The sequence below is a fragment of the Hakea prostrata genome, chromosome 6, assembly GCF_041222555.1.
Source record: "Hakea prostrata isolate BN-2017 chromosome 6, UWA_Hpros_2, whole genome shotgun sequence".
Lineage (NCBI taxonomy): Eukaryota > Viridiplantae > Streptophyta > Magnoliopsida > Proteales > Proteaceae > Hakea > Hakea prostrata.
Window position 1 is genome coordinate 14190511 of NC_142605.1, and position 24343 is coordinate 14214853.

Sequence of the window (24343 nt, forward strand, 5' to 3'; positions counted from 1 at the left end):
CCACTTCTTCACTAAGAGGGAACTAAGGGGTTGGTTTCACCACTAGAACAGCTCTATTTTGGTTATAACTTTATTAATTAAAATAGGATGCAAGTGATATTATCCAACTAGAAAAAGGAAAGTGAGTAATATTATTCAATTAAGAAAAAATAACTAACTGCTATTATCAATTAAGAAAAAAAGTAAGTGATATTTTTTATTTTTTTAACACCCAGCGTCCATCTGAAAACCGGAAAAGCCGTTACACATAAGTGATCTAATCCACCCGTCACCGTCCAATAAAGTTAGAAACGCCATTTTACGCTTAAATCCCAGAAGACAACCCGCCATAGACAGCTGTAACAGTAATAATACAAAAATATTGAGGGCTATTTTGTCACTGGAGTAAACTACATGCCAATTGCCAAATTAATTACTTTGGATTTTATGAAATATAGTTCTATAAGCGGAGAGGCAAAACGAAATTATTAAAAAAAAAAAAAAAAAAAAAAACGCTAGTTTCAGTTTTACGCATAATCCTCGCCATTTTTTTATCCCGTGAAGTGTTTTCAGTTCGAAAATCCTTCTTTCGTTTCTCTCTCATTCTCTCTGCAATGGCTTCGGAAAATCTCCCCGACAAAAACACTGTTTTCAGAAAGCTGAAAGCTAAGTCGGATAACAAGGTTCTCTTTTTATCTCAAATCTAGTGTTCCCCCCCCCCCCCATCTGAAGATCTGCTTCAAGAGTTGCAGATCTGTACGGAATCTTGGGTAGTTCTTGAAGTTCCTTTATTTCGCTTTTGTGATACAGATGTGTTTCGATTGCAATGCGAAGAATCCGACATGGGCGTCCGTAACGTATGGGATTTTTCTTTGCATCGATTGCTCTGCTGTTCACCGAAGCTTGGGTGTTCACGTCAGCTTTGTGAGGTAATTCGATTGTAAAATGGGGGACTTTTGGGTTTAAAATTTCTGGTTCTCAATTTATGTCTGATTGATCGGGGTTCTTTTGGATGATTTGATGCGGAAGAACCTGTATGATTAACCTCAACATTGGGTTAATTTATTTTTCAGTGTTGAATGATGTCGATTGTTTGTGATCAGGTGTAATCACCTTATTTCTTTTTTTTCAAGTACTGATATTGTGTGATTGCTGGATATGTTTTCTGTTAAATACCAACCTATATCGGAAGGCTCGGCCCAGTAGTCAGGTCTCTAGCTAAAGAAATAATTGTCACTGAGCAGTTGGCTGTTTTGTTTGTGATTTTTGTTTTTATGGTGTTTGTGAGATTGGTTGTTGGCTGTATTTCGGTGTTTTCCCCCTTACTTCATCCTTCCTCTCTTTCTAAATGATTTAGCACCTTACTTAAAAAGGCAAAGAAACCCAATTATGTGGGATGACAAACAAGATATTACCATATCCAAGAAAGAATAAGTTAACATAGATATGTGGTGTCATTGATGCGCAGACTGTCTTAAAGATACATCTACCTCTATCTGATTCATGAATTTGTGGAACTAGTTCTCTATGGGATGATGATGATGATGATGAGATGTTCCTTGAGCAGCTCAAGAATCAGTCCGTTACAAACTTGTGATGTTGTATGTTTATCTAAGAACAAACATAGCAAATTGATGTAGCATAAGGTTGCTAACAACCAGCTAACAACAACAGTAGTTCTCTATGGGCTGATCATGATGAGATGCTCTCAGAGTGGCACTAGGATCAAGCTCATATGCACTCGTGGTGTTCTACATTGTCTTTGAAACCAACAACCACATTAATGAATACCAAGATCACTAGCAACCAGCTAACAACCTAACCCAAAGCTGGGAGCAGTAAAACTGATGAGCAGTAGATTAGACATTCACAACAGAAAAAGAAAAAAAAACATGTATCAGACCGATGCAGCACAGCCTTGTACTGATCCAAATCCTCTTGGGAAACCCTGGTTGAGAACCAGGTCCAAATATGGGTTTTAGTCTAGTATAAATGTTTGACATTAGTTATTTTAACTGGGATATTTTGTAAACAGATTTTCATTTTTGGGTTGGATGTGTAGGCATAGTTTTAGCAAGTATCAATGTTACAAGTCCTAATATAATTGTTTTCTTATTGAAGTTCCTTATTTATTTATTTTTGCTAGTAGTCAGCTTATTTAGCATTGGGGTAGAATATGATAAATTAAAGCTTGGGCTTGTGCATGCATGTGCACTCTTTGCCCCCCCCCCGCCAGCCCTCATCTTTTCTCTTTATTTTTTCTTTTTTATTTCTCCTCCCGTACCCAGCAACTCTGATTGTGGCCGGGTTTCTGTTCCATTTCCTGCTTGTCTTCTTCACCTTTTTTTATCTGCATTAAGTGGTGTCAGAGCCCAAACCTAGTAAATCTCTCTCTTCCTTGTTTCTCTTCTCTGTTTTTCTTTTCCTTCTTGAGGTCTTTCTATCTCTTGTCTCCTTTCCTTATTATTTCTCTGATTTCTTCTCTGACTGAACAAAGCTGCAGCAACCCATCTACCCATTGATGTTCGCTGTGGTTCTGATCCCATGTCCTTTCCCATCCCAAACCTATTTCTATTCTTGTTCCTAGGCTGTGATTAATATAATATTAATATATATTACTTTTTATGTCCAAAGCAGAGGATTGGAATTGAAAACCAACCCTTTAGTACATACTTCCAACCCGTTATTTGATCCCAACTCCTTATAGTTCCACCTGCAGCAACCAGCAACATCCCCCCCCCCCCCCCCAAAAAAAAAAAAAAAAAACGCCCCCACCAAAAAAAATAAAATAAAAAAGGCTCTTGATTTTCTTCCTATGACTCTCATTCCCACCCATACCTTCAATTTTCCTTTTTTTCTTTTCTTGGCCGTTTAGTTCAACATGCCACTATTCCTTGTCTCCCTTTTAAATTCTTAGGGCCAGGAGGAAAAAAGATAAAATTGATAAAAGTTAAAAAATGACTCTATCCCCTGTAAGCAGCAACCTTAATTCCATATATCTTGACTGAAACCCTAATCCACACTATTTAATTCCCAACCCAAGCTCCACCCTTTATTCCTTATTTCCCTTTCCCCGCCCTTCTCTGGAGAAAAAAAACCCCCTTTCCTCTCTTCTCTTCCTCTCTCTGAAAAGAGGAGGGAGAGAGAGTCCTCTTCAGCATGAACAGTTGCATAGGCGCCCGGAAAAAGAAAGAAACTTTAGTGGTCAAGTGTCTCCTTGATCTTGCCTTAAGTGAATGAGGGCCAGATCTTGCAGGATCTCTTAAGAGAACCAACTCATATGGGACCAAGGAAAGGTTCCTTGAAGTTTTGGGGTGGTTGTTCCCTAATTGGTCCCTAACAACTGTCTTCTAATTCCCTACTTGGGATTTGGTTTGTTTGATGCGATACTTTAACCCATCCCCTGGGAGGTTGATAAATTCGTTGATATGGGGTAGATTTGTGACGGGATGAAAACTTAGGGAATGGGATAAAACTTGAAAAGAATTTGTATTTTGATCCTTAGAATAATCTTTTCAAGTTTTAATGATTTTTGATGGGTGGTTTGGGAGTTATTGGGTTTCTTGATTTTGGAGGGAAAATAAGGTGATGATAACAAGGATGGTTAACTCTAGGGATTGGTTGGTCCGATGGGGCTCAAATTGGGATGGAAGGTCACTAGGGTTGGAGGAATGAAGTTCCTAGAGTTTGGGATAGATCTAATGTCTAGATTGGCATAAGTATGATCTTGAATTTTGGGTCTCTTAAAAAGTTCAAAAATTCAAGAAAATAAAAAAGTGGGTCATATGAGATTTAGGGTTTTGGAAGAAGAAGAAGGTATTGGGTAGGGCTAAGGTTGGGATTGAAAGCTAGTGGAGGGGAAGGGGTGGGGATTCCTAAAGGAGATGGGATTTGGTGGAGGGAATAGAGCTATTGAGTTTTAGGGTTTGGTGAGGAAGAAAAAGTGTTGTACGGATGGGGAAAGGAGAAGAGATGGGTGTGATAGTAGGGGAAGAAGACAGGGACTGGGAATATTTAACTACTAGATTAGGAGGCTGTGGATGAAGACTGAACAAAAAAGAAACAATCAACCAAGCTGCCGCAGGCCCTTCCTGTGCTGGAAACTCCTAGAGGACCTTGTCCCAACCTCAATTTCCTTCAATCAGTTTATTCGATCCATTTGTTATCAACGCATCCGTGTAAGTGGTTTTTTGACCACCTAAGTGCTGAGCTGCTTTTTCTAACATGCAAGTGATGTAAGACAACCTTCTACAACAAACATGATCCTAAACCAAAGAGGACACTATGAGGGGAGGGGTTTGCACAGCACACTATTGATTTCCATACTTAGAGAATTATATGAAAGTGAAAATTCAGTAAAGATGAATATAACTAACATGCAGAAATCAAACTAAAGGGCTTAAGGAAGAACAAATCTGATTTAATTATCCAATCTCCAAAACTAGGCATGGGCGCCGGGGGGGGAGGGTTTAGGGCATTACATTCAAGGAAATAAAGACAATTCAGGCAAGTCATAGTGTGATCTACTTTCATTCAATGATGGAATAAGTAATACAGTCAATATATGGAACCTAATCCCAGGCCAACTAACATATAAGTATATAACCAATCACCAAAAGAAGAATCAGTATATAACCAATCACCAAAAGAAGAATCAGTAACAAAGCATAGAACCAACAGCAAGATGAAATGGGAGCAAGGTAATTATAGCAGGGAGTTTAGTTATTACACCAGAACAGACCTGCGGTGATATGGTGCAGCAGAAAATAAAGAGGAAGAAGGAAGAAAATTGCTAAGCAGAAACAGTGGTTGCTAATGGGTGGAGAAGAGAAGATAAGTAAGAAACCAAGGGGAGAAGAATTTCTGCAGAAACACAGAAGTCGTGGGGTTTTGGGAGAAAAGGGAAAAATTCCCAGGGTAGTAAACAAAGCTTTTTTTGGAGAAAAAAAAGATTAGATCTTTGAAGAGGAAGGAAAGAGGAATTTTTCTAGATAAGAGACAAGAGCAAAAGGGAGAAGAAAACTTACCTGGAGAGGGAGGGAAGGAGCTGGTTCCGCCAGAAGAGAGAAGCAGCAGAGTTGTATCTTCTTTTTCTTTCTAATTCTTCGATAATTGACCCTTCTTTGGTGATTACATATTTAAAGAAAAAGATAAAAAGAAAGAGAACTTCCAAAATACCTTGATAGCATAAGGAAATAAAATAAAATCTTATACTTCTAAATTGTGGAAGCAAATCCTAAACTACCCCTACAAAATAACCCAATAACACTAATACTAATATATATAAAAAAACGTGGTATGTGGACTACGGTCCTAAGGGTCCAAATGACCCTTTCTAGTAGCTGAACCCTATGGAAAGGTTCCGTTGCCTCCGCCTTTGGTAGCAACGAATGGTGGGCGGTTGTGGTGTGATGTCCCCATCAGCAAGATTTCAGCCGCTTTAACTCTTAGGCGTTGCTGCTTTGTCGCCTTGTGCGCCGTATTGTGGCCTAGGCCTAAAGTGGTCATTTTTTAACATTTTGTACCTAACTTTTTTTTCTGTTTTTGGATTCAGGAATCATTAGATGCAGAAATATTTGAAATAATGTGATTTATTGATTTACCAGTTCAGTAAAAAAAAGTTAGTAAAAAAAGAAGACAGTTAAATCCTGATTTGGATTAGAGAATTATTTATTTACTTCAAAAAAATGAAGAGAAAAAATCGGATATTTAAGTTGTGCAACAAGCTAACAATTGTATATATTGCAAACCACATTATGCACAACTTTTTTTCCCAAAGGCCCATACAACAAAAAATATTTTTCCCATACTTCCATTTCATATTTAAAATTTTATATAGTTTATAATCATATCTTATGATGTTATTACATTATATGGCTAATTGCTGTTGCATATTTGTATTATGATGAGATAAACTTATGTCTTTTTTTTTTTTTAATGATAATCTTTCATAATTATGATTCTTTAATATTTGTTTAGCTTTTGGTTGAAATACATCAGTTTTTGTTATAGTACTTGTGCCACATAAAATAGTTGTATTAAAAAAATTGTGCCCCAGCTGTCACTGTATTGCCGTCTAGTCACTTAAGCTATGCCCCAATTGCTTTGGCTGCATTGTTGACTTGACAACCTTGATTCAATCATCAAAACTGATTTGTGTATGTATTAGGCTGTATTAATAGCCTACATTGAAGTACTTATACTTGGACTCAACTTCGAAAGCAAAACAAATGAGAACTTCTAAAATAATTATGACTCATACTCCAATTAGGAATCTTATTTCAACCTAGAATGATTCGAATCACGAGAGTAGGACTACGCTCCTAGTGAAATTTGGACATCAACTAAGGGAATCTTACCTTAAATAGAACTCCTAACTAGACAAGTGAGAGCTTAACAAAAACTGACTTAAATAACAAAACATAAATAAAACTAGACTCTTGATAAAATTCTGCATTTAACAAGCCTGACTCAATAAGCAAAATTCCGCTCTAGTTTGGTGAACCGGCAAAATCTCACTGATATTTTGGTGAGATTTTGCCCAAATATCAGCAGATTTCAACCCCTCATTTCGGGGGTATTTTTGGTCATTTTGGGCTGAAACTTGGTGTATACCCTAATTTGATGCCAATAAACACATTGGAATGACTAGTTTTGCCGAAAACTTCACCCAAATTGGTGTTCTCGATCGGCACATACCCAATTGTATACGGGTAAAATTGGAATTCTATAACATTATTATTTTAAACAATTAAACCAACATAAATATGCACAAGGACAATAAAGTGATAAACATCATTATAAAATACTACTATACTAGTGTACAAATACAACTAAGTATACTTGTGCTGGTACCACATGTATCATGTCAATACTCAATATCAAGTACCATGCCTCGGTGGATCCATCAGCTTTGTGTCCTGTGATACCGTGGTACAAGGCCCAAAGGCTACAACAACGAGCTTCTGCTCCATTATTTTTTTAAAGTCACTCCATGCCATCTCATGCTGATGGTTGTTGACGTATAGAGAAACCAGAGCTTTGTAATTGACATCATTTATGGATGCAAAACTACTCCCATCAAGGGGCAATGTGAACGGAGATATGGAATAGAGTTAAGAAACGCTGGTGGGTGTCGTGGTGGTTTATATGGTGGTAGGGTTATATGACCGAAAGGATATCGGTATGCTGTCTCCAACATAACAGTTGTCTTCGAGCCAAATGGATGCATAATCGGGACACTCTGACGATGATGACCCCAACCATTATAATCCTCATAAGTAGATGTGTTGCCGTCCTGCAAACCCAAGCTCATGGAAGATCCATCATTATACCCATAGTAGTGCAAACTCCTAGAAGACGGGTATGTACTAGTGTCCATAAGCAGAAGGGACACCATAACCATAAGCCCCATAGCTATAAGCATATGTGGAGCCTACAGATTCCTCCAAGCTCATGGATCCCATCACTCTCGACAAGCTGTATTTCGGAACGAAATGGCCGTATGAGCCATACGGCCCATACCTATGCATGTGTTGCTGCTCCCCCCCATGACCCTCCCCCTCCTTGGCCGAGTGTAGCTCATAGGACGACCACGATAAAGCTCACCACCATAATCGTCATCCTAGGTGGCATGCGTGTACTGAGTCTCTCCAGTGTATCCCTTTGAGGGATGCTGTGTCTCTGGTAGTGGTACATGTAATCGCTCATGTATTCCTCCACCACCACCAAGACCATCCTCGTCATTATCATCATCATCCCTCCGAGTCTGACTGGGTCTGCTAATAAGGGTGTCATTTGGATCATTCTCGTGCATGCCAGGCTCCACTATCCAATCCTCATCCGCAGTGGCGGCAATTGCATGTACATGTGCCTGCCCCTCTCGAGATGCCATGTACTCATCTACATTAACTCCCGTAGCTTGAGCAATGACTAGGTCTGGCATACCTCCAGGTTGGTCTAACATCAGCTCACCCCTATTCAACAACCAATCAGTGAGGGGATGCTGCTCATTTACGCAGTGACCTCGAAGATATTGTCGAGCTAGATGTCTTTGTCCATCTCAAGGTTTGCATGTATTCTGGCATGCTCTAACTTCAGCTTCATGTTGTAGTGGCAATACACAAGGTCATTCAGGCGTTGACTTGCCAACCTATTCCTCCTCTTGGAGTGAATCATGCCAAATGTATTCTAGTTCCTCTCGCACCCAAAGGCAGAGCAAGTTTGGGAGATGATCTTCACAGCCATGCTCTGGAGGTTCTCTGCATCGCCTCTATACAAAACCCACCCTGTAGCTGCATTATCACAAATAAATTAAGTTAATACTTTAATGCTTAACAAAAAATCTTACTTATATAGTTATATACTTATATGTAAAATGTAATAATAATAATAATAATCATGCATCTAACCTGGATCATAATTTTGTCGGTTATGTACAGTAGCATTTGAACCAAAGGCCCCCAATGCCTCCCTAACATCTTGATCTACAATCATTTATATTGATGGTTAGCTAAATTCTTTCACAAATAAAAAACAAGTATTAAGTTCTAACTTCTAAGTTTTAACCTCCACGTGGCAATTTGACTGGACACTAGGTTCGGCTCCAACTTCGAGATAGCCTACATAATGGCATTGAGCAGGTTTGACCTCAACCCAAATTTTCACCATATTGATATTTGGGATCAATATGGGATTGAGATAATAGGTTGCACAATTCATAAACTCACAGTTAAAGACTTAGAACCTGCCATTGAATAAATTATTAATATCTACTATAACTTACAAATTAATAACCCACACTAATTAGTAATTACTTATTTGCCCTATGCATTAGATACATTAGATGAGCGGTCCATCTAGCCTGCACAATATTTAGGTAAGCGGTGCAACTTTTGGGGTCAGCTCTTTGGATGGCTATCTTCATTCGCCCAAGGGTTGTATAAATATGGGGCATAGTGGGCCCCTCAAGGAGGGATTAACCATATGCAAGACTTTGATTATGGGATCTAAGGTCTCCAGCACAATTGCACATTCCTCCAAAACTCTGCTACTAAATTATCACAACTTTGTCAATTCTCATAATCATTGCCGAGATCCGTGCTTGCGGTGCCCACTACTTCTATTGAATTATCACAAACACATGAAGTTAGTAATAAATATTACATACTAGATATTCATAGTAAATGTATAAGAACTTATTAAGTCAAATAGTAGAGAAAAAGAAATCTTCCTAAACTCCTCAAACACCATAAAGTCGATGATAGACGTGGCTTTTGTTTGGCGGATCATAGATTTCAATGGTCCCCCGGATCCATTACATATAATGGTGCATCCATATGATCCTCATATCAATCTCAAACCACCGATGTACTCCTGCAGCTCCTCCTTCTCCTCAATCAGTAGGGTGGTCATGACCTCTTTAGGTGTGGGACCAACATATCCAGGACCTGCCTCTGCAATAGTGTTAATCATATTCTTGTAATAAGGACCCTGTGTTGTGTTTGCTAGAACCAAATTGTAGTACATCCACTTCGCTATTGCCTTCTTCACCTTCTTTAACCATCATCCCTTTCCATGCACCTGTAATCTTGGGCTACTTAGCCCCCTTTTGAAAATATCAAGATCCTGCTCTAGGATAGGATCCCTCCTCTGTGGATAGTCATGTGGTCCCCATAGATCTGCTATAGAAGTGGCTCTTTGACTCTGTGATCGGCTGAACATACCACGTATACCACCCTTGTCCTTAGATCCAGATGCTCCAGCCCTAGTAGCCCTAGAGGGACTAGCTCCTGTAAATCTAGCTCTAGTCCTCTCCTCCTCCTGGTACTGCATCTCCTTGCTCTCAGCCATCACCTATCTAATGTCCCTCTCCTCCTGCTCTTTGATATCAACATGATCAACATCCCGATCATAATCTAAATCAATTCTACAAGATGATGGTCCCCGCACCGCCTCGTCCAATGCAACATTCACCCTCCTCTTCTCCTTGTTTCTTCTTCCCCTATTCTTCTTCCAGCTCTCTAACTGCCTTCACTATATCAGCATGCACATTGCCACATCCTTTGAACTGCTAGTGATGTGAGCCTTAAACTTGCTTATGCCACTTGAGTTCAACTCCTTACGACATAAGTTGCATTTTGTTCTACTCTTGTTGCCATCAATAGGAACACAATCCTGCCATGCGGGATCAACCCTCCCCCTCGCTGCAGCTCCTTGTGGCTGTCTCCTTGTCCACGTCCCTGCTGTCCTCCCTGTGAACCTACTCCTCTCCCATTGCTAGACATGATAACTGTTGCATCGAAAATGATTGTATAAGCAATTAAACAATACTAAAAACATTGATCTCTCTTATTCCAAAAAGAGAGGATCCAACAGAGTTTTCGCACTTCAGGCCAATCAGTCTATGTAACTTTGTTTACAAGATTATTACTAAAGTGAAACATCTCGTATTTGCAAGATCTTGCCGTAGCTCATATCCCCCGAGCAAGGTGCTTTTGTTTATGGGAGGTCTATCTCGCAAAAGATCGCCTTGGCCCACGAACTGGTGCAGGATCTTGATAATATTTTATACAAAATGAGTATTTAAAATTTTTTAACAAAAGAAAAGGCTACCATATCAAAATCGACAGTGAAACCACACGAGCAACACTTGAAAATAATTATATAGTTATTCCATAATTTTTTATAATTTTCAAAATCATTTCCCTTATTTGTTCCTTAGTTTTTTCCATAATTATTTATATTTTATATTAATACTTTAATAAATTTTAAAAAATAATTATTATTTATTATGTCGAAAAATATTCCGACTTCGTGAGTATGTAGATCGGCCCATGGAGATATACATATATTTTTCAATCACGATACAACACATATATCATGCAAAAAGTAAGCATTTACAATGTAGAAAAATACAATTTTTTATGCCTAAAAATAAATAAATAAATTACTTAGTGAAAAAAAAATCCAACTACGTGAGTTTGTAGATCGGCCTACTGTGTTCAACATATATTAATTTCATATCCATCCAACAACATTATGGCATGCATTTTGAAAAAAAAAAAAAGTTTGGAGAGGAGAGAGAAAATCCCAAAAATGCAATTGATAATTTGCACTAAATTCGGCGATTTTATGATTATATCGTCGAAATAATATTTTCGGTGATATATCGCGAGAAATCGCCGAATTGTCAATATATCGATAGTTTTGAGATAAAATCACAAGATATCGCCGAAAATTCGGTGATATCTTGCAACATCGAGATTCGGCCACAGTTTTGGTTCGCCTTTCACTGAAATGGCTGAAATTCACCCTGGACCAACTTGGACTGGTTGAAATGATCAAAAGGCCCCTGTTGATCAAAAAAAATACTCAATGCTGCTGGGAGGGGGGCAATAGAGTGCTGGGAAGCAACCTTACCTTCTTCTTTCGGCCCTTGGGCCTCTCTTGGGACATCCCTGGCACCTTACATCCCCCAGTTGTGCATGTAAAATCCTAAGTATCATAGTGAACTAAAGCAAGGTTGGGACCCAATTCAATCTTGGTTCAGGTTCTCAGACAGGTTTAGCATTGTCCAGAAAAATCTGCATCATGTGCTTTCTTAGAGTGGTATGTAATAGTAATACAAGAATTAACCTCTATGCTGAAAAATATTTTTGAGTTTCTGCATTAATACCAACTTATGAGTTTCCAAAGACTAAGATATTAGATAAGAAACCAAGTTGAAAATCAGCTCTCAGTGAAGAGCAAAAGACCAAATCTATAAACTTCCAACTAGTCATAATCGATAGCTCATATAGGAATAGATTGTTGTCAATTGTCTCTTTAGTGCAACAACTCCTCAAAAGATGAGTTTATCCATTGGTCTGATCTGGAGTTATAAGGGTGTCATAATAGGAATAAAATTCTTCGAATATTAGTTTCAGAAGTGACATCAATTGTTTTTAGTCTCTTCTTTGATACCAATTTTTGAGTTTCCAAAGATCTAAAATATTAGGTAAGAAATTAAGTTTAGAATCAGATCTCAGTAAACTGCAAAAGAACAGATTTGTGAAAATTCTGACAAGTAATAATTGATTGCTAATTTAGGTCTGCAATTTTGGCCAATGGTCTCTTTAGTGTAACAACTCATCAAAGGATGAGTTTATCTAGTGGTCTGATCTGGAGTTATGAGGGTATCAATATAGGGATGAAAGTTCTGTAACACTAATTTCAGAAAGTGATCATCAATTGCTAATCTTATGGCTTCAAACCGGCAATTACAGCAATATTAAAACAAAACCAGCAGGTTTTAATATTAATATATAAATACTAAGATGAAATAGAAAATATTATCTGATCTTAATATAGAGTAGATCTGGAAATCCAACATGAGGGGTTTAGCAGCACCAGATTCAAATTTCAGAACCTCAGGAATGAAGCATAAATAAATTGGTAGATTTGTAAGTAGAATTAAAACCAATAATAGGTTGTTAGATTGTGTTTCAGAAAGTTCCCCATTGGAGTAAAAATTGATATGAAGATGACAATTGTAGAAACTAACTTCGTAATCAATGGAGAAGAAGGGGATAAATAGGGCAAAAATCAGGTATAAGATACCAAATCCCATATGCACTTCTAAGCAACATCAAATTTCTCTAAAACAATATTCATATTCTTTAATCAAATCATCTCAATTGATGGAGGGTGCATTACATGTATAAATGAAAGACTCAAAGGAAAACTCTTAGAAGCTTTTAAGCCTTCCTAACTTACTCTAAGCAGTTAACTACTATTCCCACTTACTAACTGAATTCCCACTTATGGGCTTATAAATTAGTCCCATTACTCTGAAACCCAAGAGAATAAAGGCCTGACCATAATATAACTACTCAAAGTATAATGTCAGCCCTTTGAACTGCCAATTGTTGGGCCATTCAAAAGTTACACGTAAGAACTCATAGAGAGGATCAATGTCTAATGCAACTGCATCAAACACATTAAAAAGTCTAACATGTTTGAACTACCAAGAATTGAACTATTTGGGTTGTTTATGGTTTACGGATCCATCGTCAAAAGTATGGATATTTCTTATTGTGGTATGTTGAAGTTGGGTTTATTTTTTATTATAGTTGCTCTTCCATTATGAGTAAGGGCATCTCTCATGAATCATGATGTATTCTTTCAAAATGGAAGAGTCAGTTGAGTATAAATGCCTTAATCTAGGGGCAACAAGAGCGTGATGCGATATTGAAAATGTCCTTCCAAGGGTGTGATGTGATATTGGACTAAGGAAAGTATATCTGTTTACCTAGGTCTACAAATCTGGACTCTTGGGCCCCAGAGCAGTTGAAGATGATGGTTTTTGGGGGAAACAACCGTGCACATGGCTTTTTTAAGCAGCATGGATGGACTGATGGGGGAAAAATTGAGGCAAAGTATACTTCAAGGGCTGCTGAGTTATACAGGCAAATACTTTCAAAAGAAGTTGCTAAAAGCATGGCAGAAGAGGCTGGTTTGCCCTCATCACCTGTTGCTTCTGTGTCAACAAATGCAGTCAATGGATTCTCTGATGTAAAGGTCCCTGAATCTCCGAAAGAAAATCCCAGTGAAAGACATGAAACTCCAGAAGTGACTCCTTCACCGAGAGCTCCTTCTCATACAATTGGCACCAGTACTGTTAAAAAGCCCCTTGGTGCAAAGAGAACTGGAAAGACTGGAGGGCTTGGTGTCCGGAAGCTTACTACAAAGGTATGTCCTTGTTCTCTCCAGTAAGAATTGTCAGTCACTGAAAGAAGTATTTGAGGCATACCTTTTCAGTTGCAGGTTTGTTTTAGTTTTTGGATTTTGAATCTTGAAGTAAATTGATGACCTGAGTTAAATAAAATGAATAATAACCAAAATGTCTATGTAAATCCAGCCAAATGAGAGTCTGTATGACCAGAAGCCTGAAGAACCAGCTCCTGCAGTAGCAACTTCAGCCAATGCTACACCATCATTTTCTTCATCTTTTCCTTCGCGCTTCGAGTATGTGGAGAATGTTCATTCTGCTGAGACCAGTTCTGGAGGGGCTCATGTGCTTAGTCATGTTTCCCCTCCCAAGTCCTCGAGCTTCTTTTCTGACTACGGGATGGAAAGCGGATTTCAGAAAAAAGCAAGCTCCAATTCTTCAAAAGTTCAGGCAAGTTTTTAGCCTTTTCTTTTGCATGCATATGTTTAACTGCCTTTTAACTCTTAAGTAGAGCCAATTGATCTTTAGTGTATGCAGTTAGTTATTGGGTCTTTCTCTTTATTTTCCAAGATCCAATCAAATATAAAATTCATGAGTCTTAAAAAGATGGGAGCCTGTAGCATTTCAGGATATATTGTTTTGATACAATAAAAACTGGAAACTTTATGCTCAGTTGTTGATTGATTTTGATTTTTTTTTTTTTTTAAAGCTTTAAAGCATATGATTGCTGAGTCATGTTTCTGGATTCTGTACTGCTTGCTGCAAAGACTACGGAAGTTTTTATAGTTTTGTTTGTGCTAATTGATACTTCATTGGTTTGCTATTGTGTATAACATAGTTGTCACGGCGACGAGGCGATGCTAGGCGGTTTAGGCTAATGAGCGATGAGTCTCAGCGCCCTCCAGCGCTTTGAGGCGATGGAGGCGTTTTAAGTGAATTTTTAGTGTCTCTCATTCCTCTAATCTATCTTCTTATATAATAAAAAACTAATTCGCTACTGTTTACTACTACCCCTATAGGTCCTATAGTCCGAAAGGAGGGTTGCTTGTCTCCCTTTGCGGGTGTGCTGGGTGGGGGGGGGGGGGTTGGGTTGGTGGGTGGGTGTGCTTGGTCGCTTTCTCTTTTTTTGTTTGTTTTTATTTTTATTTTATTTGATCCTGTGGTTTTCTTGTTGGTTCCTGTCTTTCTCGGTCTTGTTTTCTTTGCCTTCGTTGGTCTTTCTGTGTTTGGTCTTTTCTTGGCGCCTTTGGGCTTTTACATGCTTCATATAATGTACTTTACATGCTTCATAATTGGTTGTCCTTTGAAACATCCATGTTTACACTCTTTGACCATGTTCTTAGTTGCAAAAAAAATAGTGATGAATTTACTTTTAAGTTAGCAATTTTTTCCTTAAACCTTATATTCATGTCCTCATTTTCCGTCTCTTTTATATCAAGATCCTAATCTTTCCTTTTCTTTCTTTGTAGCTTAACCTTTCCATCTGTTGTTTATAATTTTCTGTACACTATTGAACTTCTACTAAAATCTAGGAGTTCAGTTCAAGCAAGTTGTATTGAGAGATTAGGCTGTTTAAAATGGACACTAGAGAGGTGGTAGTGTAATTCAAGAAGATCTTATATTAAGTTTATTTTATTTAATTTTATTTATTTTTTATATTCTAGATATATGATGAACACATTTATGTGTGAAATCTTAAGGCATAAAGCATGCATTTTATACACTTAGAATGGAGTTACCTTGGGTTTTATGTTGTTTTTGCAGATTTTAGGACTTTTCAAGATTTAAGCAAATATTTGGAGTTTTGGGCTTGAATCATGCTATTTTACTCGTCAAGAGTCCATTCAAATTCTCAAATGCGAATGGGCCGATCGGCATGATGGGCTAGGATGTGTGATTACGGGCCAACTCCGAATATTGAGGATAAAGAGGCAAATTTGATCTCGGTGGATTTTAATCAAATCTCGAGTATTATTGAGGGTCCGTGGAAGAGTCTTGCTCCTCTATCTTATTTTCTTTTGGTTTGTTAAGGAAAGGGAAGTTATATTCGGATAGGATGAAGCATCCCGTTTTTGTGCCTCTTCGTTTCGTCCCCTTCTCGCGGTCTCCGTGTCCGTCGTGCTGTTTTGGGGGGCTTCCCTCTTCCTCATCCACGGTGGGTTTGCTCGTCTCTCGTCGGCCGTTGTCGTCACCCTTTGGATGGTCTGCCCGTTTTATTCAATTCAGCGTGCTTCATATCCATGTAAACTCTGTAAAAGGAGGCCTATTCCATCGGGACGTGTCTTGGGCTTAGTAGAAGCATTCTTTCTTCTCTCTTCGTTTATTTTGTTTTCTCTAGTTTTCTTTGCTTGCATTAGTGAGTTTAAATTTCTAGATTCATGTTTGGTTTAATCTTTTTATGTAATGCAATTCAAGTTCAAGATTCAATTTTTTAGATTCGTTTTTCTCGGGTCTAGCAATTGCGATTTAGATCATTCTAGATCTAGATCTGGTTGTTAGGGTTGGTTGAGATTCGAATCGTTTGTTCAATTAGTAGAGTAACCTTCTTTATTAATCTTCTCTCCTCCCTCCATTCCCGCTTCTTCTCCCCTCCATATTCTTAATTTGGATTTACTTTCGCTTTTTTTGTTCGCTGTTCATTCATATCTCGGCCCTCGGGCGCCTCGGTCGTCCTTCGGTGCGGGTGGTGTTGCTTTGCTTTTAGTTATTTCCTTTTCCTTTTATTGCTTTGTTTATTGCTTTGTTATTTACTTTCTTTTGTTTCTTCTATTCATTCATTATCTCGGCCACTCCGGAGCGCCTCGTCGTGCCTCCGCTCGGTGCGGGTGGTGTTGCTCGCTTTTGCTATTTCCTTTTCCTTTTATTGCTTCGTTTTTTCTTTGTTTATTGCTTTCTTTATTGCTTTGTTATTGTTCGCATTTTTTTCCTGTTTTTTATTTATGCATTGATTGTGTTTAATTTATTTTTCGTTTCAATTCAATTGCATTAGACATATAGATTAGGATCGTTTAGTTTAGTTAATTAGTTAACAAAAAATTGAATCATTCCACTCTCGCATTACTATTAAGGTTCAATTCTAAGTGGCATTCTCCGAGATCGCCCGTTGCTCCGTCCGTGCGGTTCTTTTATTCTACAACTTATTTTGTCATCTTGTTTGTGTTTTTGGAAGGAATGGGGGTTTGGAGGAAAGACTAGAAATAGGAATGATGAAGTTAGATGGGAAGGTTAAGTCATGATCACTCAAGTTGTTAACACTAGGCTTTCAATCTTGCTCTTGGATTGCTATGCCTTTACCTTGTCCTTTGATTGTCTATCTGTACGTGGTAATGGGGTACGAGCTACACTAGCTCAGTGAATATTATAAAACAATCATGCTATATACCAAAACCATAACATGCATATTTTTCAAAATAAAATGTTCAACTTCTTTTCAAATACATGTCAATGCATGTGTCATGTTAAAACATTCAATCCCAAAATATGTTTTGGAAAACATTTCTAAAAATAAAGTATTCAAATTCTTTTAAGTATTTTTTTTTTCTCTTTCTCTTTCATTTATAGTCATAAGCCTAAGCAAATCCATGAAAATGCATGTCTCTCTAAACCACTGAAGTGGCTACCTCTTCACCACTGAAGTGGCTTCCTCTTTACCACCAAAGTGGTTTCATTCTTTGGGTAGAAGGCCATGTATAACTCATAGTCTACTATCATTGGCCTAGCCATTTGGGTACTTATGGTACCAGGACTTACATGGGAAGTGTTTGTCAACATGATATCTTTTATTCTATTTTCAATTTTGCATTTATTAAACTGTTGATAATCATTTAAAATGCAAGAACAATGAGTGATCCATAAATAAAGAAATCCATTGGATTATTTAATCATTAAAAAAATCATAAAACACTTGCATGTATGCACATCAATCATGTATGTAATAATCATACTTTGAATCAGTTGATTATTCAATAAAGTATTGTTTTATATCTCATCATGCATCAAAATATATAAATCCATCAAGTGAGTCATGATAGTTAAAAATATAGTAAAATTGTAAATAGCATGGATTGAGTTATAATACTCACAAAAATACGCTGATTTGCTCCGTCTTTTAAATTGGGTACCTTCCTTTACCAAGTTATTGATTTATCCCTACATCACTAATCATGACATATTTCAATCTATTTATAGTAAGACATCCATAAGCCATAATATAGGGCCACTCTGTATGGTACAACACAAAATCAACTTTGACCGGCTTGGTTTTGTACGTACTAGTACTTCATTGGCCAATTTGACACTTTCTGGTTGGTTCCAGGGTTTCTCATAAACATAAGAAATATAAATTCTCAAGTCTTCTTTCCAATACATCTTTTGTTGCTTGATTCCAACGCGTGATGAAGAAGACACAATCAATTTCGTACGTGGGGGTAAATTTGTCAAAGAGATAGAATGATTGAACCAATACTCCAACTCGATTACAAATTAGGGGTTTTCAATCTTGCATACTGGTCAAACTAATGGAGAACTAAAAACTGTAAATTGCAACATTCTAAATTTAGAGAAATTTTACCTTTTGGGTGCCTGTTTTGGTATGAACAGGTCCTAAGATTCCCAGTATAGGGAAAGATTCAATATTGTTGTACCCCTTCTACATTCTATCTCTATCTCTCTCTTTCTCCTTTGCTCCCTGATTTTTTTTACTTCTCCTCTCTCTTTTGCATTTCATGCATTTTCTTCTCTCTCCTTAATCCCATCTTTTCTCTCTCTTTACTACTCTCCTCTAGCCCACAACTTCTTCTCTTTCTCTCTCTTAAATTTTCATCTCAAGTTTCCTCTCTCTTCTCTCGTTCCACACAAAGTCCCCACACCCAAGTTCTTATTCTTTCTCTCTTTATTTTTGTAATTATTATTATTTTTTTTTTCTTCTCATCAATAGTGGTAGGGTGACACCTATTTTCTTAGGTGACATCACTCTTTTCTCTTTCTTACCCCTTCCTTGTGACACCTAATGCCTCTTTTTCCTTCCTCTTCTTTCAGGTTGACACCTCACTTCTTCTTTGTTTCCTCAATACACCACTTAACCTCTTAGTGGAGAGGTTGAGGTGGTTTTCCCTTTCCCTCTTTTTTTTTATAAATTTAAAGTTTAGCTTAGCTAAGTGGCATTATTCTCTTTTGCAACATTTTCTCATCTAAAACATTGATTATATATAACATATAATATCATTTATAAAGTAAAAATTTTAATTAGGATACTGGTTCAAAACACATTTCTATTAGTTGGCCTCTTATATGATGAACTTAAACTAAACCAAGGATGGGTGAATGGCTAGCATAATTTTCTACACTCGGAGGTACTAAGGATTTAAACTCGAAGTAGGCCCCATAGAGGGACCCCAAGGTGGGCCAGTAATTCTCTGACTAAGGCCCATCCCTAATTAAAATTTATTATATAGATCATATTACATACATATACATAATCAAAGTCTTAGATGAGAAAACATGGCAAAAGTGAATGAAGCCACTTAGCTAATCTATTAAAAAAAAAAAAACCACCTCACTCTCTATGTAGAGAAGTGAGGTGGTGCCTTAAGAAAACAAAGGAAAAAAAGAGGAATTGAAGTGTCAAGTTGAGAGAAGAAAAAGGAAAAAAGCACTAGGTGTCACTAGGAAGGGTTAAGAGAGAGGAAGCGTGACACCTAAGTGAACAAGTGTCACCCAACCATTATTGATAAAATAATGAAATAAAATATAAGATAAAGAGAGTTAGAATAAGAATATGGGGGGGGGTGGAGGCTTTGCATGGAAAAAGAGACAAGAGAAAGAGAAGTGAAGAGAGAGGATAGAGAGAGAGAGAGAGAGAGAGAGAGAGAGAGAGAGAAGAAAATACATGCATGAAAGAAAATTCATGAAATGCAAAAGAGAAAGGAAAAGTAATGAAAATCAAAGAGAGAGTGGAGGAGAAAGAGATAATACAGAAGGGGTATAGGAATATCGAATCTTTCCTTGTACAGGGAATCTTGGGGACTTGTTCATATCGAAACAGGCATCCAACATGTATAATTTTCTAAATTTAGATTGTTGTATCCTATGGTTTTTAGTTCCATATTAGTTCGACCAATATGTAATCGGGTTGGTGTTCTTGTTTAATCGTTCTGGTCTTTTTGATAGATTTACCCCTTGCACTATGTTGACTGCAACTTCTTCATTACTTGTTGAAATCAAGCAATTAAAGATGCGTTAGAAAGAAGACTCAAAAACCTATATCTCATATTTTTATGAATCCCGGATTTGACAAGAAAGTGGTCAAATTGGCTGATGATTCCTGGTATGTACAGAATCCAGCCGGTCAAATTCGATTTTTGCTTGGCCCTATACTATGATTTATGCATGCCTTATTATAAATAGATTAAGATTTGGCATAATTGGTGATGTAGGGGTAAAACGGTAATTTGGTAAAGAAAGACAACTAATTCAAAAGACAGGAACAAAATGACATATTTGTGAGTAGTGTAACTCAATCCATGTTATGTACAATTTTTACTATTTTTTTTAACTATCATGACTCACTTGAAGGATTTATATATTTTAATGCAAGAAGAGATATACATTAATACTTTATTGAGTAATCAACTTATTCAAAATATGATTTTCATTTGCATGATTGATGTACATCCTTGCAAGTGTTTTACAATTTCTTTTATTATTGAATAATCCAATAGATTTCTTTATGAGTTATTCATTATTCTTGCATTCTAAATGATTAATGAAAAGTTTAATAAATGCATGATTGAAATGGAATAAAAAATATCGTGTTGAGGAGCACTGCCCATGTAAGTCTTGGTACCTTGAGTACCTAGATGGCTAGCTGTTGTGGCTAGAGTTAAAAGTGTAAAGATTTGGTCTATAATAGTAGACTATGAGGTGTACATGGTTTTGTGCTCAGAAAATGAAACCACTTTGGTGGTGAAGAGGTAGGCACTTCGGTGGTGTAGAGAAGCTACTTCGGTGGTTTAGAGAGATGTACATCCTCCAAAGATGTGCTTAGGCTTATAATTATACATAAAAGAGAAAAGAGAATATTTGAAATGTTTTGAATATTTTAATTTGGAATTGCTTTTCATAACACATGTTTGAGATTGAATGTTTTTATCATGATACATGCATTGACATGTTTTTGAAAAGAGACTAAATATTTTATTTTGGAAAATATGCTTGTTTTATTTTTGTATGTAGCATGATTGTTTTATAATTTTCACTGAGCTAATGTAGCTCATACCCCACCCAAACCCTAGATTATTAAAATACTTCGTGATGTTTGGACGCTTGATCCATAACTGGGTTGAAAAACGCATTTCCGTCCTCGGTCTCTCATATGGTGGAATTAGGCTGAACTAAAGATGGAGAAAATGACCAGCATAATTTTCTACATCTGGAGGTATCAACAAGTTAACCACGAAGTAGACCCATTCCCTAATTAAAAATTTTATTATATAAATAATATTACATACATGTGTCATATATATAATCAAAGTCTTAGACGAGAAAACGTGGCAAGAGTGAATGAAGCCACAGGTGGGGAGATACCTCACTGCTCTCTGATAGTATTGCTTCAGTAATGATTTCCTACAGTTTCCCAAACAGCAAGGAAGAATATCTTGAATTCGTGTTCTGTTGCAGTAATATCATATTTTTTCACAAGAGTGGAACTTTTGTTTAAAAAAAATGGTCATATAATTTCACAACACAACTCCTACTCAAAAAATAAAATAAAGTATGACAATAAAACAGTAGGCCACATTCTGAGAATTTCACAGGGGACTGACTACTCAATAGGTAAGCTCCCTCAAAAAAAATTGTTGTTAACTAATCAACCAAAGAAAAAAGGAAGAGAGATGAAGGGGGATGCTTAGCACCCAAATGGTTCGTCAATCTCTTGCTTCAATGAGAGTAAAAGCTCCCACTATAGTTCAGAAACCTCACTTCTCTTATATTTAACTATTGCAAAAGACCTGTTTCACATTCAACCAGCTGATAGAGAGAGAGAAACTTTAATCCCTTATTCATTGCCCTCGCTTCTGTATTAGGTGATGTTATCACAGGGACCTGAGGATAACCTTCTCTTCCCCCTGCCACACCATGAATAACTTTCTGAACTTGGATGATACCCAGAAGGAACTGCCACCAATGTTCAGTCTAATATGGTGGGGTGGAAGGTAAATGGATTATTAAAAAAAAAGGGGGGGGGGGGGGGGAGGTTGTGGTTGGAGCAAATGTGTTCTGAATATGATCTACCTGGTCCAGTGCCTTAAAATAAAAGCAATCTTCAATGCAACTATTACAATCAACTCTTGAGTGGATCTTCCCCTTCCTCTGAACATTGTTGTTCCTTTATTCCCAAATGGAAGTAGCCAAGAGTTTTTAACAGCATGTGGAACCTGCTTCCTGAGAAGGAAGATTGATGGCCAACATCTCCCTTTTTTGTGTATCCAATCAACTCTGAATAAAACTGAGTGGCCCAGAACCTGCTGGAAAAGGGTAATGGATGAACAGATGACCCACTGATACCCCGCTCAATAAGCATAGAAGACACAACTAGTGGAAAAGAAGAGTATTCCCTGACTTCATTCTGCTCTGTCATGGGTATTTGCACCATATACCTCATGAGCCTTCGTTTTCCAATTGAGTTTAAAGGGAAGGCCCTCCCTTTTTTGGGGGGCATTTAAACTAGACTGTCATGCTACACAATAACACAAGACTGTAACATTAGTGGGACAACTATCCATAATGTAAAAATAAGAAAGGGACTGTTTGCTATAGTTATTCCCTGAGTGATTTTCTAATCAGGTCACCATTTTGAATTCCCTCTGCCCTAGCATCATGACTAAATTTCTCAGTTATCATGCCTGAGGATTAAATTCCAATGGTAATCCTGTTTCCACTATTACTCTATCCCACGATGCTTGTCTGCTGTGCCAGTTTTTTTGCTACATTTCTCTTCCTTCTAATATTGGAATTTAACTGCAACTTTTAATTCTCAAGTCTGCAATTTTCAGGATGTTAAAGACTCTATTGCCATTATAACATGAGTCCAGTTCTGCTGCGCTCCCTTTGAGGGTAGTGTACACACTATCTCCCCCTCCCATAGTCATAAAATCAGGGCGCTCCAACCTTGTCGGCTTTTAGAGATAGGAGTCCACTTGATTGTGTGGGTGGAGAGGCTAGGGAGATTGGTTTATACACTGCCGTCAATGGGAGGTGATCCCAATTCCTATAACATTTAGGTTGATGCCACTTTTCTTCAATTAGACATGATGTGGTTTATCTGATGGAAGTTCTTTATTAACTTGTATTCCTTTCCCTTGTTTTTAGATTGAAGAAACTGATGAAGCAAGGAAAAAGTTCTCCAATGCCAAATCTATCTCGTCAGCTCAGTTTTTTGGGGATCAGAAGAAAGCCAGTGACATGGAAGCTCAAATATCCTTACAGAAGTTCTCGGTAATGTGTTTCTTTTTTCCTGCACGTCAAAAAGAAACATTTTAGCTCCAGATGAGTAACTGAAATTATTTCAACAAGCAATTTGGGTCTCAAGACTTGGAGGAATTATGGATTTCTTACTACTGATAGTAATTATACTTCTTTTAAATAACTATTTTTTCTTCTTTAGGGTTCAACGGCCATCTCCAGTGCTGATCTATTTGGTCATGATGTCGATGATTCACGACTAGACCTGACAGCAGCCGATGTCATCAACCGAATCTCCTTCCAGGTATGTTCTCTTCCTTGTGTTTACCAATTAAATCCATGTCAAGCTGCAAACTATTATGAAATATTAACAGAAATTAAAGTGAGCTTGGAAAATATACATTATATGCAGTTAACTTGACCGTGCATCGGTAGGAACATAGGATTTTTCTTGTGTAAGCCTGAATTTCTGTTTTGCTCCCTTCCAGGCATCGCAGGATATTTCATCCCTTAAGAACATTGCAGGGGAGACAGGGAAGAAGCTCACTTCTTTTGCTACTAATTTTCTCACTGATCTTCAGGATAGAATGCTTTGATGTTAACTTTGTTAGCATCAAGACGGTCCAATTTTCATGTGCAAAGATTCCTGATGAGCTCGTTAAATGTAGCATCAACCATAATCCATTGGGGTTGGGTTAAAAAAATCTCTTTTAGGGTTGGAAGATCTAATGGTTTCTGTCCATAAGGTGGTACAAGCTTTTCTTTTAGTAGAGCGGGCTGACATTTAGAATGGAATGTTATGCTCTTGTATGTGTTTGTATTTAACAAAGTAAAGTTTGATCAGCTTGCACCTATGGATTTTTGCATTAATCCAACTCTTCTATACGTATGTGGAAACCTCAACTTATAGCGACTTTGCTGCATTTCAACGTTGAATTCTATTTTGGCATTCAAGTGCTTTCTTCTGTGTTTGTTACTCTTTAATTAGCTCACATTCTACTTTGTTGGCTTTCTGGATATGGGAAGGAGATTTATGTTGAAAGAGAAAACCAGGGATAAGCACCCAGATTCGCTGTAGAGCATCCATTAGATATGGCAAACCCTGCTAATCTCTGTTGGATCTAAAGATATTCAACGTGCTCTGTAAATTGTCGGACAAAAGTAATCAAAAGAATTGTTTGCAAAACTGAC

General features: G+C 37.4%; 1 protein-coding gene across 1 annotated transcript; it reads left to right on the forward strand.

The window, feature by feature from the left end:
• The first annotated feature begins 500 nt into the window (after nt 1-500).
• On the forward strand, nt 501-24110 carry LOC149012307 (putative ADP-ribosylation factor GTPase-activating protein AGD8). Its single transcript, XM_089158331.1, has 7 exons — nt 501-662; nt 790-908; nt 13275-13710; nt 13880-14140; nt 23060-23185; nt 23355-23456; nt 23641-24110. Exons 1-7 carry the CDS (start codon nt 594-596, stop codon nt 23746-23748), a joined length of 1221 nt encoding a protein of 406 aa, XP_089014457.1. The 5' UTR covers nt 501-593; the 3' UTR covers nt 23749-24110.
• Nucleotides 24111-24343: the final 233 nt, after the last annotated feature.

What these genes read in the sequence shown, in the direction of transcription:
- LOC149012307 (XM_089158331.1), top strand. Translation starts at nt 594, where the DNA reads ATGGCTTCGGAAAATCTCCCCGACAAAAACACTGTTTTCAGAAAGCTG. An exon ending in GTTCACGTCAGCTTTGTGAG is followed by an intron (nt 909 to 13,274) that starts GTAATTCGATTG and finishes CTGTTTACCTAG; the next exon opens with GTCTACAAATCTGGACTCTT. An exon ending in TATCCTTACAGAAGTTCTCG is followed by an intron (nt 23,186 to 23,354) that starts GTAATGTGTTTC and finishes TTTCTTCTTTAG; the next exon opens with GGTTCAACGGCCATCTCCAG.